The sequence below is a fragment of the Symphodus melops genome (genome assembly GCF_947650265.1).
Source record: "Symphodus melops genome assembly, chromosome: 7".
NCBI classification, from domain to species: Eukaryota; Metazoa; Chordata; class Actinopteri; order Labriformes; family Labridae; genus Symphodus; species Symphodus melops.
In genome coordinates, this window is record NC_136697.1 from 14,573,285 (window position 1) to 14,592,113 (window position 18,829).

Consider the following 18,829-nt stretch of genomic DNA (forward strand, 5'->3'; position numbering starts at 1 on the left):
GGGGCATCCTGTTATGACTACTGGTTTCCTGTTTCCTGTGAAAAATACAGCCCCCTCTTTCTCAAACACATGTATACTCCACCACTTGTCACACAACAGAGTAGGTCTGAGATCAGCTGTTTGTGCTCCAAAGTGTCTGAGTGAATAAAAATATCATCCTGCCCCTTAAATGTAATCAACAAACCTAAAGCCAAAAGGCCTACATTTTGTCTTTTTTTTTAATAAGATTACTGACAAACAAAGTTAATGTTAAACTGCAATGTTTTGTTTGTTTCATCAAGGTGACATTGTTGTCGGTCAGTGTTTAAAGCCAGTAAAATATGCAATACTGCAGCATTGTGAGAAGGCTGTAAGGTGATAAGAGCAGCTGTTGTCCCCCATTTTCACAACGTTAAATTTGTTTTCTTTCCTTGTATACACATCCTCATTTCACATGCCAGTGGAGGAAGATGTACAAGTGTCAAGGGACTACTGAAACAGCAATAACAGTAGCGTTAGCTTGTGTGTAAACTGTAGCGTAGCCCCCCCCCCCCCCCCTTGACAAAACATATGAAATATGAAAATAACACTGTTTGTGACACACAGCATGCTGCTGCCGCACATAAACCCCCCCACCAAGACACCTGAGCAAGCCTCTCTACAGGGGTCAGCCACATCACTCTTAATGAGCAGAAATCTCTCCACCTCCCTGCGGTGGCTGTAGTCTGCCATGCTGAAAGCTTGGTGACTGTGTACACGGTTAATTGTCTCAGCTCAAATGTATAGCACCCTCCCCGCCACCACACATTATGCTGCTGCTTCTGTTGGTGCTAAAACATAATGTTAAGACAACCAATTTGTGCATTTTTAAATATACGATTCTCTTTTTCTTTCATCCTCCGGGTGGGAGTTTGCCCTTGGTTTATGAAACAAAACTAACCAGCAATGTTCAGTTCCTTCTATACAATGGGACCTATATATTCTATAGATCCCTAATAGAGTTGTGTGCGTGGGGGGGAGAGAATACCATTGTTTTTGCCTCATTTATATCTCATCATCCCTTCCCCCTTTTTTGTGCAGATTTGAATTCATTTGCAATCAAAGAGCTACCGACAAACGCCCAATCTTAATTACCCCCTAATTTACATATTTGCATATTAATGACTGCAGACTTCACTGTTTTTCTGCTGCAGTAGTCTCCCTCCCCACATGCTACAACATTAACATTTTCTCTGACTCAAAGCTTCACACTTTTAGTCCTAAGTTAACAGACATAAGTAAAAGACATGTCATTGTCACTTCAGACGAACCAAATAAATGAACAGTTGTGAACTGTGGGGCTTTTAATTCAAATTAAGCACTCACTTATTTCATCAGGGCTTTTAAACATTCTCATGCTCTGGCTGAACATTAGTATAGGCATGAGTTAACTTGGCGGCAGCAGTTTATAAAAAAATAGTGCGTTTTGATGGTCTCCGTTTGGTATCTATCTATAATCTTGTGCATTGCAGCTGGTATGTTGCCGCCTTATGGTGAAACGAGTGCATTACATACAAGACTCCTCCAACAAAACCTTTGGTTTCTGATTTATAACAGTATTTATTTCTAATTTAAACGCGTTCATAAGTAAAAGCTTTCAATCTATTAAATCATAAAGAACATTTATGCAAGTAAACAATTTCTTTAAGGAGAAAGTACACATATAGATCAAAACATGGAGGAGCAAATGGCCTAATCCTGCAACAATACAGGGAGCATTTTAATTTCATTTCAAAGCTGAGACATAGAGGAAGTCTTGGAATACATTTTAAGTATTCCAAAAACTTATTCTGGAACTACAAAACACCTCTTTAACCTCTTAATCATATAAAATGGTTGCAGAGTCTGCCTTTGGAACAACTAGAAATGGCACCGTTTCTTGTACTGGCACCACTAAGGTAGCTTCTGGTGCGAACACAAGCTGAGGATGCTGTTTTAAAAAACACCCTCCAAATAAAGAGGGCGCAGAGGATACATATAAGGTTGATTTTTTTATTTATTTTTGGCTTTGAAATGAGGGTCATGCTTAAATGTTTTTAAACATTGTGGTTCACCTCAAGACGTCTTGAATAGTAGCAAAGACAGACATTTAACTCAGTCTTGTTTACGAGGACACATGTATCCAACCTGCATAATATAATAAACGCATTCTAACATTTTTTGCTTGTTTGCACCAACAGTGTATAATCAAATCTGCCTGCATACATAAACAGATTCTGAACCATGATAGTAAGAACTGGGATCTACACAGGGGTGTTCTAAGCCTCGTAACACATCTAAGAAATGTTCAGAAGAAAACTGAGAAGCAGAAAAATGAAACAGCTACATTATGCAGGTTACTTTTACTTTTTTTCACAGTTGTCAATAGATTGGGCAGACATCGAACTAAAAATCCTAATGATATCAGTTGGCAATACATATTTTAAGTCACATGGTATGGTTGTAATAACAAGGACAAAATTAAATTGAGCTAAATTGACATAGGATTTAGTATCTAGTAACTAGGTTTAATTATCTTTAACATATTCAATGGCTGAACTTAACTTAACACAATCAGTAATAACAAATGAAAAAAGACACAAAATGTACAGTACCTTCCAAAAAATGTGATCAGAGTTCATTTGACTAATAGAGACTCCACAGGCTCACCTGAGGGAGGGTGGTTGCAAACAAAGTGTGTATGTTGGTTAAAGGTTTTGTGTCGCACAATCTCAAGGTTGTTTACACACACTCATACGGCATGCATGAGTTTGTTCAGATGTGTGCATTTAGTCTGTAGTGCGTGTGGGACTAGGTTGGTTCAGCCCCATAGTTTTACACAGCCAGCCAGCAAAGTCTACCCCCTCCACCTCAGAGCGCTTGATGAACGTGTGGTTCTGCAACATGACAAACACAATCACATTCAATTACTACAGTATACCACACATCGATAAATCAATCTCTTAAAAACATTTTCAAGTTTGCTGTTGCTGCATCCATCTTTAGTGTAAACAAATGCTTGTGTAACTGAAGTCTAACAAAGGACACTCACCATCAACATTTTCAAGTCTGCCCTGTCTGCAGGATTTTTGATGAGACTGAATAAGAATAAAGAAAAGATAGATATTTTACATCCATGTATTGCTTTCATCCCTCAAGTTGTTCACTAAACACTGGAACAAATGTTTTGTGATAAGCTTGTGATCACTCAGTACGCACTCAATACTAAGGATTTGTACAAATAGGCAGTGCTCTCAGGCTAAAATGTTGCCTTACCACTTTGTCACAAAGTCCTGGAAATCAGAGGTGAAGACTCCATGTGGTAGTTTTGGAGGAGGCTGAAAGACAGAGGCATATTAAATGAATTTAAAAGAATAAGAACGAGCAGAAAACAAACAAAATCAGACAAAAGATTTCTGTCGATTGAAACAAAATTGTAATTCACTGAGGTTTCTATTTTGTATTTGTAAAGTTAGTGTTTATAGTGGAGGTAAAAATATATTGCATTTTTAACATTAAACACCATTATTCTGAGATTTTTTAAAGCACTTTCTAAATAAAAAGGGAATGCAGGTTTATCTTTCTGCTTGTATTATTATTGTATAATGAGTGAAGAACATGTGGAGGATTAAGATGCATTGAGGGGCATTTTCATTTGTAGTTCCCGTCCAAAGAACCTTTTCGATCTGTGACCAAAATCTGACATGAGATGGGAACCATGAGATTTTTGATCTGTTGCATCACTTCTGCCCACACTATCACATGTCCCTTAAACACTGTAGATAGATTCTACAATTTAGCATATGTTTTACCATGTCTATGTTAAATATAGCCTGCTCTTTATGTCATTCCTGCCAAGACACAGTCTCAGCAAAGATGTCATCATTCCTTTCTCACATCTCTAAATGAATGAAAGAATGTCATCTTCAACTCAACCAATCAAACAGTGAGCACCGTGTCAACTCAGCCAGTCCCTCTATGCAAACAAGGACAAGTATTCAGCTTGGACCAGCCCTACTTTGTCCACAGAGCATGTCTGGGATCTTGGTTTCATGATTGATTACCAGCTAACCTTTAAGATTCAACTGAACTGCTCACTCATGCAACACAGCTCTTAGTAACCGGCTCTTGTCATATCATGCATGAGCTACTTCAACCGTTACTGGTCTACCTGCATGCACATTCAAACTTATGCATATGATCCAGAACACACGAGTGCAACTGGTTTTCAACCTACCCAAAGGCAGCTTATGCCACTCAATCACTCATAAATGGACACATGATCATTTTTCCAACAACGCAGAAAGGATTAAAGATTCATGGATTCTTACCTCATTTACTATGTAATCTAGTAGTTCAAAGATAGCCATTACAGGACCATGACCTGGAAGAGAAGAACCGCAGTATAAAGTATTAGTACTTTTTTATATGCATTATTTCTTATGATTTTACATTAAGTTGCCTCAAAAACTAATGTATTCTTTCCACTGTCTAACAGCTTCAAAAGCTCTCACCGCTGACGGGTCTACCAGGTGCTCTGGGTCTTGGTGAAGTGCTCAACATATCCCCCTTACTACCATCCAGAATTGAATGACCAAATATGGCCTCCAGTTCTTTAGCATCTGGGGGAGGGATGGGGAAGCGTCCGATGGACAGCTCCACAAGTGACAGTCCCATGCTCCACACGTCTGACTGCACTGAGTAGTTGGTCCCCTGTAATCTCTCAGGCTACACAGCAAACGTAACAAGAAAAAGCAGAGTCAAGGATTAACATCACATCAAAAATTGGTCACTGCTCTAGCATTGAATAATAATTTGAATAACTATAACACACAATTAAAGCTAGACACAAAGACAAGAGTGGAGGAATGCTAAAGATTTATTAAAACGGTTTAATGCAGAAAATACCAACATACCGACATGTACGACCTTGTCCCAACAAAAGAATTGGCCATAGAGTCTATGAGCTGCCCGCTAACACCAAAATCACACAACTTGAGCTCCCCACGGGAGTTCACCAGAATGTTTGAAGGTTTCACATCTGGGGGTTAAAGAAACATTTTCTGAGATTCTTACCTGACAAAATGCATATAATGGATGGTTTATGAATTTACATTGACTGCAACCCAAATGCTAATAGAATAGCTGGAAGGTTATACTTCTATTATTATCCAGCCCTAAACCCTTACACACATTGCTAGAATATACTTTTCCTTACAGTTAAAGCTCTAAATTATGGAATAAAAGAATCACAAATTATCTGAGAAAAGAACCCCACCTCTATGCATGATTTGGTGTTTTTCTCTCAGGTAGGCGAGTCCTCTCAAAACCTGTCAAGTGGAGAAATTATACAAGTTTATACTCCTCACTGTGTACGTATGAAACATAATGAGATAAAGTGTGTGTTTGTGTCTTTTGTCCATTGAATACTTTTAGCTTGATACATTAAACTGGCAGAGATTAACCTAATAAAATAATATTTTCTTTGAAAATCAATTCACACTACCCACTGCGCTGTCAGTGCCAGTGATATTAGACTACATACAATGAAAACATATATAGAGGATAAGAATACACTTACAGCAATGCTGACTTTGCCCAGAATCTCTTCAGGGATCCTTTTAGCTTCTTTGAGCACCTGGTCCAGAGATCCACCATCCTGCATAAAAACAGAACAGGTAAGAAAAACAAAATATGTCACAATAGGGAAAGCGGAATGTACATTTTCTATAAAATTAGATTTCAAAAGGATGACATACTGTGTGATATCGCTTCATACAAATAATACATTTACAGGTTCATTACTTCGAACATGCACATCTTTTTCAAGAAAATGTCTGTTACAGTGCTGCAACGTTTCAAGTTTCAATATCACCACAATGAAACTGACTTTACATGTTTTACTTTCAATCATACAAAGACACGTTTGATATGCTTGTTATAATCTGACAGCTGCTTTTGGCAAGAAGGATCCATTTACATCACACCAAATGGATTTTTATTTGCATAACCAATTGATTGCTGTTCAACACTAACTTTACTTACGTAATGATTTTCCCCTGGTTCAATGTCACAATACATAAAACAAGTACAAAAGGAAAGTAAACTTTTGGAACCTGACCTCATAAGATAAGAAAAGAATAATGTTTTGTTCTGGGGATAATCATAATGATAGCAGGGGTTATAATAACTGCTACTTCAAAAACAGGTTACAAACCTAGTTTCCTGGTTTTAATTGTGCTTTACAATTAAAACAAGACAAATCAGTAAAAATGAACACATCATCAGCAAATAGTAACACAAATAAATAAAATCAAATAAAGATCGATAAAAGATATACAGTATATCAACAAAAATGTGAGTCATTCATAACAAAGCCAATAGTTAAAAAAGAGACAAAGGTGACTACTGAGAAGTGTTTGAAAAGAGGACACGGAGTGTGCCTGTCTGACATCACCAGGCAGGCAGCTGTGGAGTCATAACTCAAAAGGCTTGGTTGATCAGTCAATTTATACAATAGAATTGTTTTTTTATTGACAAGTATATTTACATACACAAGGAATGCGTCTTGGTGCAAAAACAGTTAACATGGGAAATGAGGCTGTTTCAGGAACCACTTGTGGGATCCTGATGGATGTTCATATAAGAGATATAGATATAGGGTGAAGTCTGACTATTTAAGGCTTTAATATGATCTTAAAAAACACTTGTCAAATTCAAAGGTAATCAGTAAAGGGAAGAGAGAACTTTGAGGTCATGCTGGCTAATGCCGGGTCGACCTGCTCAATGCCAAAATAATGATCATACCCTTTTATCCACACCAACGCAGTAACCCTGCTTTGTTTCTCTTACCATGTGTTCCATGCAGATGCTGATCTCTCCATCGCTGTAAAATGCTCCATAGAAGCCCACAATGTAGGGAGAGTTGCACTCATGCAGAACCTGAAGCTCACGGATGATTTGGTTTCTAATGGCAGGTTTGATTTCAAGATGAATGAGCTGAACAGAAAAAAAAACAATAAGAACAATCACAGTTTTTTCAGCGCGATCACTTTGTGAAGGTTACCAGCGAGCAGTAAAACTTTTGTTTTGCTGAAACACAATAAGTTCATATGCATATCAATCAAGGGTGTCTCAATAACCTTTCTGGCCATGATTATTCCAGAGGGTTTGTGGCATTCCTTATTGACGACTCCTCCATTGCCGGCACCAAGCTCACAAACACGTTGGAAGTCATCATCTCTCAATTCACCCACCTTGGCCTTCTGGGTAAGGAAAGCTTCTAACCTTTTCTTCTGTTGTTCATCCAGGTCCAGCTCTTGCAATACCTTTTTAAGTGCCTCTAAATTGGCCCTGGGAAAATGGGAGAAAGAAAAGGAATATATTATTGTTTCAGATGACATGAATTTCATATTAAGTGAATATAAGAGGATGTTAATTAGATGGAAAAAAAACTTACTCAGATGCAACTTCAGTGTTGATGGAGGAAGATAAACCTTCGCCAGTAGGAGCAATGTTTAGAGGCACTGGCCTTCTCTTAGGAGCCATGTTTACTTGACTACAAGCCTTGTAAAAAGGACTACAAATTACAATCTACTACGCCTGCTGGTTGGGAAATAAAGTTCGTCTTGTGCAAACACTTGAAGGATAAATAGCAAACACTTAGGTCTGGTAGAAGCTGTTTGCATTAAACACTGATCAGCGTTTCCTGTCTATCAACTGTCAGTTCAAAGGTAGGATATTTACCACGACTAAGCATGACCAGCTCAACATGCAAATAATTTACTCAGGCTTGGCCTTACAATCTATTTATATGATTATTTTATGATTCTAAGTCAAAGAAGCTAAATTGCGAGTGAGGGCAGTGTTATGCTAACCTTAGCTAGTTTGCTAACTAGCTGGAGGAGTTGTTTGAAAGGATGAGACGCGAAGGCAGCACGATAACCACCGATCACGACACTAAATGCATAATGTGTGAACTCTAAATTAACTTACTGGCTACAAGGTAACAGGAAATAAAATATCTTCCAAACAAGAGCCATCACTGGTAGCATTTCATGTTAGCAGTCTGCTAGTTGTTGTCATCCACTGACAGTCACAGGAAGTTTATCTCTGATAGCAACAACTGTTTCTATTTACAAAGCGCTTTCTCTGCTGTCCAAAGCCCAGCTTAACGGGCGTTCAGTGTGTCCTCGCCCCTTCGCTGTCACCCTGCAGGTTTACACCGGAGTGATGTGTAGTCAGGGCTGCAGCACACGATGATATGACAGTGAGTTTGTCTCGCGATATTTCTGTGGAAAGTCAGCTGGGTAGTAACGAGCATGACGCAGGCGAGATTCTCCGGTGGAGCGACAGGCGGCCATCTTGGGTCAGGCAGCTGACGTGCTGCGCTCTGTGGGAGCAGATGGAAGGTGAGTGATAAGCTAAAACAAAAATACTCTTAACTCCATGAAATATTCACGGATTTACAAACGGTTTGCTTTATTACAAACCGTGTTATACGTCGGTACGACACATGATGGTTGAAATTGCCGCCTTTGTTTTCGATAAACAACTTCATTGTGAAACATGGTTATGTCCAGCCTATTTGTGCAAGTTATCATGGCTGAGACAACAATCAACATTAATTTATAGACTAATACGAAACTAATAACGTTTTTATACAACCTCATTGATGTCTGTCTGTCTGGTTGTTGTATTTATTAGCTGTCTAACTTGGCTTAGAGGCTGCCGTGGGTGCACCTTGTTACATTACAAAGTTGACTCAGCTGACGTCAGATTTACATCTTTAATCTGTTGTCTACATGTTTCAGCTGGTCCTGAAGACAATACAATACAGTAAGTGTCAGGCTAAATAATTACAATTAATTACAGGTGTATGTGTGCACTGTTAGCTGTTATTTACATTTTATTATTGGAATTTTAAGGGTTTTGTTGTTGTTTTGCTTGTTTACTTTAGGGAATCGGCAGGAGAACATGGACATGGTGTGGTTGGATACTGAAAAAAAACCTCAGCTAATGGATTGTACATTATTCAATATCTCTGTGAATTGTTTTATTTCATTAAAGGTATGCGAAACAAATGCTGTACCTTCTCTGCTCCACGCAACTGTAACATGATGCCGATGTTTATATCTAAAAGGGCGAGGAAACTTCTTGTTTCGTCTACCTTTCTTCCTTTGTTGGATTATAGTAATGTGCTGTACATGGGCGCCTCTGCTAAATGTCTACAGTCATTGGATACCGTGTCACTGCGCGTTGAGATTTGTGACAGGTTGTAGACACCTTACTCATCACTGTGACCTGTACATGAAATGTCATTGGCCATCCTTAAAGTTGCGCATGTATTTACACAGGCTAAATGATATTTATAAAGCTCTTCTTGGTTTGGTGCCGTCATATTTATGTGCACACTTTCAAAGAATCAGAAGCCAATACGCCTTTAGAATCGTCTGTTCCTCGTGTCAGCACTGAGCTCGGAAAAAAGAGCGTTTAGTTTTGCTGCTCCCTGTACCTAGAACTTTCTCCAAAATGGCTTGTAAAAAATGGCCAACCTCATTTTACTTGAAGCTTTTGGCTCGATCTGAAAGGACAAAAAACGCGAGGCAATTGGACAATGTCTGTCTGGATTGTAACCTATCATCACGACTATGCACTTGATCTGAAAACTGATCTGCTCATTGTAATTGTGCTCATTTTTACTTATTGTTTGTAAACTGTTTTAATCATGACGTGCTGCTGCCCTCTTGGCCAGGTCACCCTTGTAAAAGAGATCTTGATCTCAATGGGTTAAATAAAAAATAAGTAACCTTAAATGTGCTGTTAGATCATTGTTTGTTGGAGGGGCGGACATGGCAAAGTTGGTAACGTTATCGACTTTCAACCGAAGGGTTGTGAGTTCGAGCCCCGCTGGGCAAGACACTTAACCCCCTGCATGCCCAACACGAATGTGAATGCATAGCGAAAGAGACGACAATCCCTCACACACACATTGAGTGAGTGAATGACTAGAGGTTGGAGGTTAAGTCATCCATAACACTTGATTGTTAGATCACCACATAATCCAAACACTGATTCCTTTTTCAACCAGAAGGATTACCATGTCATTTTATTGAGCAGAGACCATTATCCAGGTAAAAGTGAAACATTATTTATTTTATATCATTATGTGAATTTATTATTTGGCTAAATATTTAACAGCAAAAAAAAGAAAAGAAAAATCCCCACCCGATAAATAAGGACCCAATGTGAAAGAGATGCTACAAGATTAAAACCTGTATTTTACTGTATTTCAAGAATACAACTGGAAGATAAGATCAACCTGAATGATCCGCAATGTGTTTACAGCTGCTCAAGAGTCAGGGTAAATGAAAGAGAAGTTTTAAGATAGATGTTAATATTAGGGTGATGAGGTTTCCTGTGGCTCAGAGCGCAGAGAGAAAGTTAAACTGTCAGGTGTAGTGTCAGGTGTGGCGACATACTGCTTCGCACTTAACTCACGCACGCTAACTGATTTACACGCACGTATACACCTGCACACCTGAGTGCGTGACTTGTTTTTCCGTGTTTACATGTCATGCAGGCGCTGCTAGATAGTGAAACTCGTCTGACCACAGTAGCTTCAGTCTCGTCACACCTGACTAATGAGGTCAGTTAAGCGCAAATCAGGCTGGCAAGCAGGCAGGCACGCGATAGACTGCAGTGCATGCATTTAGAATGGATTCACCCCTCATACACAGGCACACACACAGAGACACGCACAGTTACCACCCTCACAATATCTGCAGGACTTGTCTGGTTATTATCTTAATTGATTGTGTAAACATTGTAACTTTTTATGCTTAACTGAACTGTTCTATACAAATGTGTACAGACACATTGACACGTATTGCTATTAATGTTCATTTTAGATTTTCAACAAGAAAGAATAAACAAGTTCTTTACAATGTAACAAAAACGTAAACTAGTTATTTTTGTATTAAAAATGGTTGCATGGTTTTACAATGAAAAAAAACGTATCTGTTTCATGCTGTTCAAAGAAAGTGTCTCTTTAAAATGTCTGCTGGGCGATTGCTCGTCTCTTGTCGTTGAATTTTCTTTCAGCAGAGGGCGCTCTTGTTCATCTATTAACAGCCTATGCTTGTATCTGACTGGGCTGAGGGTGTTTTCTTTTGACAGCTGACGCTTGAAGATACAAAAAAAAAGAGAGACAGATATACAGAAACAGAAAAAGTGATGAATTTAGTTGGCTCTAAACACTTGTTTCTTTTTCTTACTGGTTTCTGATTAAATCACAACCATTTGTTTAAAATACTTACAATATCTTCAACAGAAATGCAGCTGAAAATAAGTGTTAAATGCCGTAAAAGCATAATGTTTGTAAGAACATATGTCGGTCAGAAGCACATTTGATTGCTCAAGTTTCATAGAACTGCAATCTACCACTTAAGGAGCTTTACATGTATTAAGTATTCACACATTTACACACAGTTGAAAATACATACTTTCTGATGGGTTTTGCCTGGCTGATAAGGTCTGGAAGTTTGTTGTTTCTGGTGTCTGGTAGCAATATGCTAGCAGCTGCAGCCATGATGCTAATTGTGCCGAAAATAATGTATGGCAAGATCTTGCTGTAGATACCTAAAAACAAATTAAAATAATGTGCATTAAAAATAAATATTTTCCATTGGTTGCAATCACTTGACTTGTAGAGAGAGAGAGAGGGACTTTAATTAATGATGACTGTAATTAAGTTTTAGTTCTATTGAGCTGTTTCAGTTTTAGGTTCCTTGTTTTGAGCATGACAGCTTGATGTCATTATAGCAGGAAACTTGAATTTACCAGAGCTATCGTGAAAGTTCAAACTAACACAGTCTGCACTTGTCCAGCCATGTAGTGTCTGTTTGTGAAAAGGAGCTATGAATGTGATAGAGATTGTCTACATCTCTCTTTTTTGTTTTTAGCATTAATAAATTAAAGGGGCACTCCACAGTAAGAATTTATGAAGAAGTCTTGAGCTGCAAACTAACATTGGAATTTTCAAAATATTTTGTATGTGATTTACATTCAAATTCGGAAGAATTTAAAACGGTTCCAAGTGTAGTGAAGTGGCAGAGGATTTTTCTTTCAACAGTAAACACATACAAAAAATAAAGAATCAAAACAAACGAAAAATGAATAAAACACTTACCCGCATATACCACAAAAGGACAAATGATGGTGCCTATACGTGCTGCTGTGGATGCTATCCCTAAGCCCATGTTCCTGACCACGGTTGGGATCAGCTCAGTGAAAATTATGTAAATTAAACTGTAAGCACCAGACACACCCATCTTTCCCACCAAGGCCAACACCTGGACCATGACAGGCCTGTCTGAGAAAAACAGCAGCTTTACAACACAAGTCATGTATAATTTTATGAATGCACATTATACTTCATTTCCTGATTTATTTAATTAGGACGGTTCACATCAATTAACATGTCAGCAACATGCAATACTGTAAGTAAATATGCCGGAGTTAGCACAATAGCTAAATTTCATTCGTAGTCATATGGAAGGGTAGCCAGTAAGAAACATAAAACTAAACAGCGTGATTACTCAATATTCTACATTGACTCTGCAGACCTTCAGGAACCAGTTGGAGGAGCAGAAGCAGGATGCCACAGAACATCAGAGCAGTGAAGAGGAGGGTGGATCGAGCCACACGTTTCAGCAGCACCCACAGGGCTAAGTACGCCCCAATGTCAATGACTGCTGAGAGGAAGCAGTTGAGGTAGACATTTCCATGCAGGTTACTTGTATTGAGAGAGAGACCGTAGAAGACCATAGCGACAGAGAGCCTGCAGAAATACAGAATCAAGACTGAATGAAGATAGAGGGCAGTGTTTTAAATAACACATTGTTCACAGATTTTTTTTATTTCATTGTGTATGATCAGCCATATGCCAGATTTTCACATCCTGATAAAACATGTTCAATTAATCTTAGAAAAGCTACATTAGAAATTAGATTTTGTTATTTTTTGAAGGTAACATTTTTTATCCAGCAGCATAAAATAGAAAACTGGGATGTGAGTGGAACTTGCTTTTCTAAAATGATGAAATTGATTTATTCCTGACATTTTAAAACTTTAAATGTTTAATATGCATATATAAAAATATTAAATACATTAAAAAAATGTTTTCAAAAAATATAACGTGTATTTTATGAAACAAAATTAATCAAATTTAGCAATGTTTAAAACAGAAAACAAGTTACATTACCAAATGAAAACTCCCAGAATTGTAATATTCCTCATGTTAGGGGTGCGTATCAGGTCCACATAAGTATATGTGTGCTTCTCTTCACCACTGTTTTTCTGTTTAGACATAGAAAGAGAAAGAGTCCTATTGTGTACAGTGTAACGGCTGCCTCAGCTTGTTGAAAATAAAAAGAAACCAGCTTCAACATCATGAGCAAATATGAAATTAAATACCATCAGCTCCAAGCCCTCCCCAGCTCTGAATATGACCTCAGGGGCGGGGACTCCGTTCCTTTTGGCAGCATTACGTATGACACACTCAGCCTCCTCTAACCGACCTTTCTGCAAAAGCCAGCGTGGGGACTCAGGAATCACCCTGAAGAGAAAACATAAAGAGAGGCACAAAGTTATGGTTGATCTTATGCATCCATTATAAAATAAGAAGCACATACATTTACATAGATAATGGACGAATTATAATTAATTAATGCTTCGACAAATGAGAACATGTAAATCTCAAAAACCACATAGTGTTAGGATTGAAAGCACCTATCTAGTTTTGTGCTAAATGATACAGAAACTCAAGAAAGGCAGAAGAAAACAGAACCAGCAGAGAAGAGGTAGACATGTCAGTGTCTGATTGCATAAAGCCTGACACTATACAAGCTAAGCCTGCTATGTCATAAACCTGGCACAGCGTTTCATTCTTTTGATTTATTATCGAGCCCTGTTTTCAGCTTTCTGCTGTCAGCCAACACATTTCCACACACAGCTGAGTGAAAGCACAAGCTACAGTTATCTATCACAAAGTTCACTTAAATGGTGGTTCATGTAGAACTTATATAACTGAGCTGTACAGTGTTCACAGAGCCCGGGTCTGTTGAAAATGTCTGCCTGTTAAATCAAAGGTTTTTTTCTTGCCGCGATATGCCGGATTAAGCTGGGCTCTTTAGTAAGGTCTTTTACCTGCTTTTTGTAAACATAACGAAGAGTATTGTCTTTGTACCTGCTCTTTTGTTAATGTTAACAGACAAAGAGTAAGGTCCCGTACCTGCTTTTTGTAAAGTGTCTCGAGATAACACCTGTTATGAATTGACGCTATACAGATAAAGATTGATTGATTGACTGAGATTGAAATTAATAACCGTTTTTGCAAGAAATGGTGCACAAGGTGGACAAGGCTCTAGAGAACATAAACAAACAATTTGCAAACTTTACACACCACCTTATTCCATTTAAGATCATTCACAGACTTCATTACAGCAACAACAACACAAGTAACACCAGCTGTATCCCCATTATATGACAAATATCTTAGTGAAGTAAGATTTCTTTACAGATACGTTAACTTTCCCAAATTAATTTTAACGTATCCCTTTTCCTTCTTTTCCAAACAATTTCAGAAATTTAGCAGACATCACTGAAACCTGGTCCCCTTTTAATGTTATTTTTAGTGCCTCTACTCAGTTTCCCCAGCTTAATGAATGACAACAACTTCTATCCTACACGCTCATCATAGCACAAAAGAACCCCTAAAATTTTGAGAAAAATATCAAGATAAAATAACAGCTATAACTGTTAAATTATGACTGGAAAATGTAGTCAAATTCAGCTCTTACTTTCAAATAAACTGAGGCACAACATTTGGCACCTCTTGTTTCAATATGTTGAAGATACAAGCTCACAAACTGATAACTAAACCATAAATAATCCTCTTTTGCATTTCATGAAGTAAAGTCCTGGTGGGGACTCGATAAATAAACAGAGATTTAAACTTTTAAATGCATACATTTCTTGGAAAATCAATAAAGTCACAATTGGTGCCGGGATCACTCATATATATAAATATGAGTAAATACAGTAAATATGAATTTAAATAGAGGAAAGTATTTTTAAAAAAAAGACATGGGATCAACAACTGATCAATAATAGCATTCAGCAGTCAGTGACTCACCACCATGATGGAAGAAATAAGAAGCTGGGGATGGCACTAGCAATCAGCAGCATCCTCCAGCCTCGTATGAAGTAGGCAACAAACGGCAACAAGGCATACCCCAGGCCAAATCCTAAACTGTGACCCAGCAGAGTGTAGCTGATCCGGGCAGACTGGCTAAGCGTCTCGGAGCCTGAACATGAAGAGGATCGAGAGGATGAAAACTACACACAGAAAACAGAGAAGACTGACTGCAGCCAAACTGAATTCATGCGTCCTCCAACAGCACAATTCAATGATTTTGCCCGAGGGGAACCATACCACTGCACACTGCAGACAGTAAGCCATACTGTGTCCAAGGAACTGTAGAGACTCTTTCAAGACAAATAAAATGCATCGGCTGTCTCTCACCCAGTACAAGTGATGTGACATAATTGGATATCTGGCTGAGTCCTCTCACACCGTTGAAGATACAGAACATCACCCAGCTGACGGAGGTGGCCTGGATCAACGCTGTGATGGTTTGTAAAACTAAGGTGAAAAAAAACACCGGCTTCCTGCCAATCCTGTGAGACAATACACATTAATAGGGCATTTAAAATTTAAACTGATATTTGAGTATAAATATACAACAAAGTACATCTTCTCTTTCTTCTATTTCTCAAATAAACAATGATAAAATTGTCTTTAGTGGTTATTACTGTGAAATAGTCCTCTGCGTTGACAACTAAAAGCAACATTTAGTAATCATGTAACTGGAAAACTATCACAATAACTGATCATGAAATTAATTGAAGTGAGTTATGTGTTTGTGTAACAAACAAACATAAACTAGACTATCTTGATATAAAAAAAATTCTATCACCTTATCACAATTACTAACATTAAATGTATAGAAATATTCATTATATATTATATTGTGATAAAATAAATCAAACCTGAGACAACTAAAAAAGAAAAGGGATATCAATAAACAGATTGTTAACTAAGCTTTTGTTGTTTTCTTCGATTTTCATGCAGACTTTGTTTTAGTGTCTTCGTTCCTTTTAGAGCTTATTCTCTTCCTTGATCTCATATTGCAGGGAATTGTGTAACACATTTCACTTCTTTTTCTCATAGCTGCTCTTTGGACTCTATTACAAATCTTAATTATGTTGACTGTCAGGAAACCATCTCTGCTTACAGGGGTGAATGTTAAAGATGCCCCGCTTTGTGGATGGAAAGCTATGAAAGCATTTAGCATACTTCTGGTATCTCACCCTAAAAAGGAGCAGGAGCAGCTACAATGTAATTACCATTTCTGTTTCTATATGTAGACCTAAATGTTTTCAGTTATTTTACATCTTTTGTCAGATTATTTATAGATCACTTCCTTGAATACAATATCGTTTTTTTCTCTACACTGCTGTCCCACCTGTCTGATACATGACCAGTTACAAAGGATCCAATCAGGACTCCTACAAAGAATAGGGAGGTGGAAAATGGGACCTTCCATGCATTTTCACACACCAGATCCCACTGTAATTTACAAAAGACAAGATTAGAAATCCAAACTAATCTACAACAAAGAACTGAACAGATCGTTAATTTGTGTAAGACATGTACATTTAAGATCACCCGTGCTTATCATAGTGCTGATTACCTTAATAATAATAATTGAGTAATGTAAATAGGGGCTATACCTCACATTATTGTTCTTGTTTTGGTAACCCACATGAGTTCAAATACAAGGCACATAAAAAAAAACATAAGAGCATGTGTGTGGGTACATTAAACAAATGTCTCATGAAAACCACACAGATGAAATTTAAATGAAAGCTAAAAGTCTAGAAAAGCACCAAAGTACCGGTAAGCAAATATCAGACATCACAAATGAATTAAAACACAGTAGATTTCACTTCTCCATTAGCCTACCTCAGATACAATAGTAGCGCTGTATCTCTCCGTGCTAAACACCCATCCGTCCACACATCGCTCTGTGTTATTGCTGGTCAATGTCTCCGTCCCGTTTTCGGTCACCGTGTACCGGGAACAGCTGTCAGGTCCGATCCAGCTGCTCGTGCTCTCCACATCGGTGCCGTTGCGCGTGGAGTTGATCGACACTTTGCAGTGGTGCTCGGGCGTATCCGAGACGAAAACAACGATCATCCCCATGTAGCCGCACGGAATAGCACTCAAACTGAGCAGAACTATGATCAGGACTTGAAAGAGACCGTAGTCTCCCAAAAAAGCCGTGCTCTCATCAAAGTCTCTGATTTTCAAAGCCGCCATTAGGCTACTGAGAGGAAAAATAACTGTGATGTCTATAATGAGGAGCTTGCAAAAAAAAAAAAAAAAAAACTAAACTAAAAGCACACTTAACACAAACTTGTTAAACTGGTTTAAGACTTTATCTGAAGGCGTTTGACACATACTCAAATAGGGTATAGCCTCCAGCAAATCTGCAGTGAAGTAGACAACAGTTCCTCTTGAGACACACCAAAGCAAGATGAGATCATGAGTCAGACTGACAGAAAATTGTCAGGTTGTCCTTAAAAGTTCATACAGCGCACAGAAGTCTGCATTGTGTTCTGTGAGTTTTTTCAGTTTTATTATTGTGAAAGAAAAAACAATTGAACCAGGACACAACAGAGCAGATCAATGGCAAACAAACACTCAGATGGAGGAGTCTGAAGAGTGTGAATGTACCTCTTCTTCATATGGGGACAAAGTTTAGGCTATCAAAAAGAAGGTAAAACTTAAGCCTATTAAATTATGAAAACCAAACTGAGGTTAAACACAGGTTTGTAAATATTGGTTTGCATTTAATTGTATTTTTTTCCATGTCAAATTTGATCATCAGAAAAGTACAACAGTGTGATATTACTAAACTCCAAATATGTTGGCAAAGATTTTGCAAAATAATTCATAGTTTTGCCTACAAGAGAAGAAATGGTTCCACCCCAGCCTGTTGTAGCCCAGTTGTAGTATCAGTTTACCCAAACAATTCTAGTAACTTTAAATGCTATGATGATAACCTGAAACAGTCATCCACTTCGTCCTTCAATCTGTTGTCTTAATGTTGGTGCACAGCACGAGGTAGGAACCTTTGTACCTGTGACTGTTTGGATCGGACCATAAACGGACCGCACCGAGAAACGGGCATTAAATAAAAGCGAGTTCGCAGACTTTCCCGCTCTAGAAAGAGGAGGTTAATGGTCAAGGTATATTAAATTAAGCACGCCATGTGAACGGTTAAGTTCTGGGACGCACAAGAGAGGTTAATGTGAACTTTACAGCAGGAGAGAGACCGAAACAAGTGATCAAATCCAGTGTTGCTAAGAGTTCACGGAAATTCAACCAGGTCACTTCGATGAACTGTGTCTAACTCTGGCCCAACGCTACTGATATCCAAAATATTTTTTTTATGGAGGTGTATTCTATTAATGCATGAAAAGACAACGCAAAGACGTCTTCTTGAATTTCCCTCGGGATCAATAAAGTATCTATGTTAAACAAAATAGATAATAGATAACACACTGGATAATATTGATGTAATAACGCAGTATCACCACAGGCTATGGGCTTCCTCACATGTAACTTATTTGTTTAAGATGCTACGAATCACGTAATAGTGTTTCTAATGTAAACACGTATGTCAGTAATAGTTTACAGTTT

General features: G+C 38.1%; 2 protein-coding genes and 1 long non-coding RNA gene across 3 annotated transcripts; 1 reads left to right on the top strand and 2 right to left on the bottom strand.

The window, feature by feature from the left end:
• Window positions 1-2,344: 2,344 nt before the first annotated feature.
• Window positions 2,345-7,629, bottom strand: map2k2b (mitogen-activated protein kinase kinase 2b). The gene is made up of 11 exons (XM_079349301.1): window positions 7,457-7,629; window positions 7,140-7,350; window positions 6,850-6,996; window positions 5,579-5,656; window positions 5,276-5,327; window positions 4,914-5,038; window positions 4,512-4,725; window positions 4,329-4,381; window positions 3,274-3,335; window positions 3,050-3,095; window positions 2,345-2,894 (listed from the first exon to the last, which is right to left on the bottom strand). Exons 1-11 carry the CDS (start codon window positions 7,543-7,545, stop codon window positions 2,787-2,789), a joined length of 1,185 nt encoding a protein of 394 aa, XP_079205427.1. The 5' UTR covers window positions 7,546-7,629; the 3' UTR covers window positions 2,345-2,786.
• A 722-nt stretch (window positions 7,630-8,351) lies between these two features.
• Window positions 8,352-15,280, top strand: LOC306827495. Its single transcript, XR_013779639.1, has 3 exons — window positions 8,352-8,408; window positions 12,622-12,771; window positions 15,182-15,280. It is a non-coding gene; the product is annotated as an uncharacterized lncRNA (long non-coding RNA).
• LOC306827486 (organic cation/carnitine transporter 2-like) lies at window positions 10,848-17,477 on the bottom strand. Its single transcript, XM_079349332.1, has 10 exons — window positions 17,087-17,477; window positions 16,587-16,690; window positions 15,584-15,738; window positions 15,194-15,365; window positions 13,474-13,615; window positions 13,262-13,356; window positions 12,624-12,838; window positions 12,188-12,370; window positions 11,502-11,637; window positions 10,848-11,181 (listed from the first exon to the last, which is right to left on the bottom strand). Exons 1-10 carry the CDS (start codon window positions 17,441-17,443, stop codon window positions 11,124-11,126), a joined length of 1,617 nt encoding a protein of 538 aa, XP_079205458.1. The 5' UTR covers window positions 17,444-17,477; the 3' UTR covers window positions 10,848-11,123.
• Between the last annotated feature and the right edge of the window lie 1,352 nt (window positions 17,478-18,829).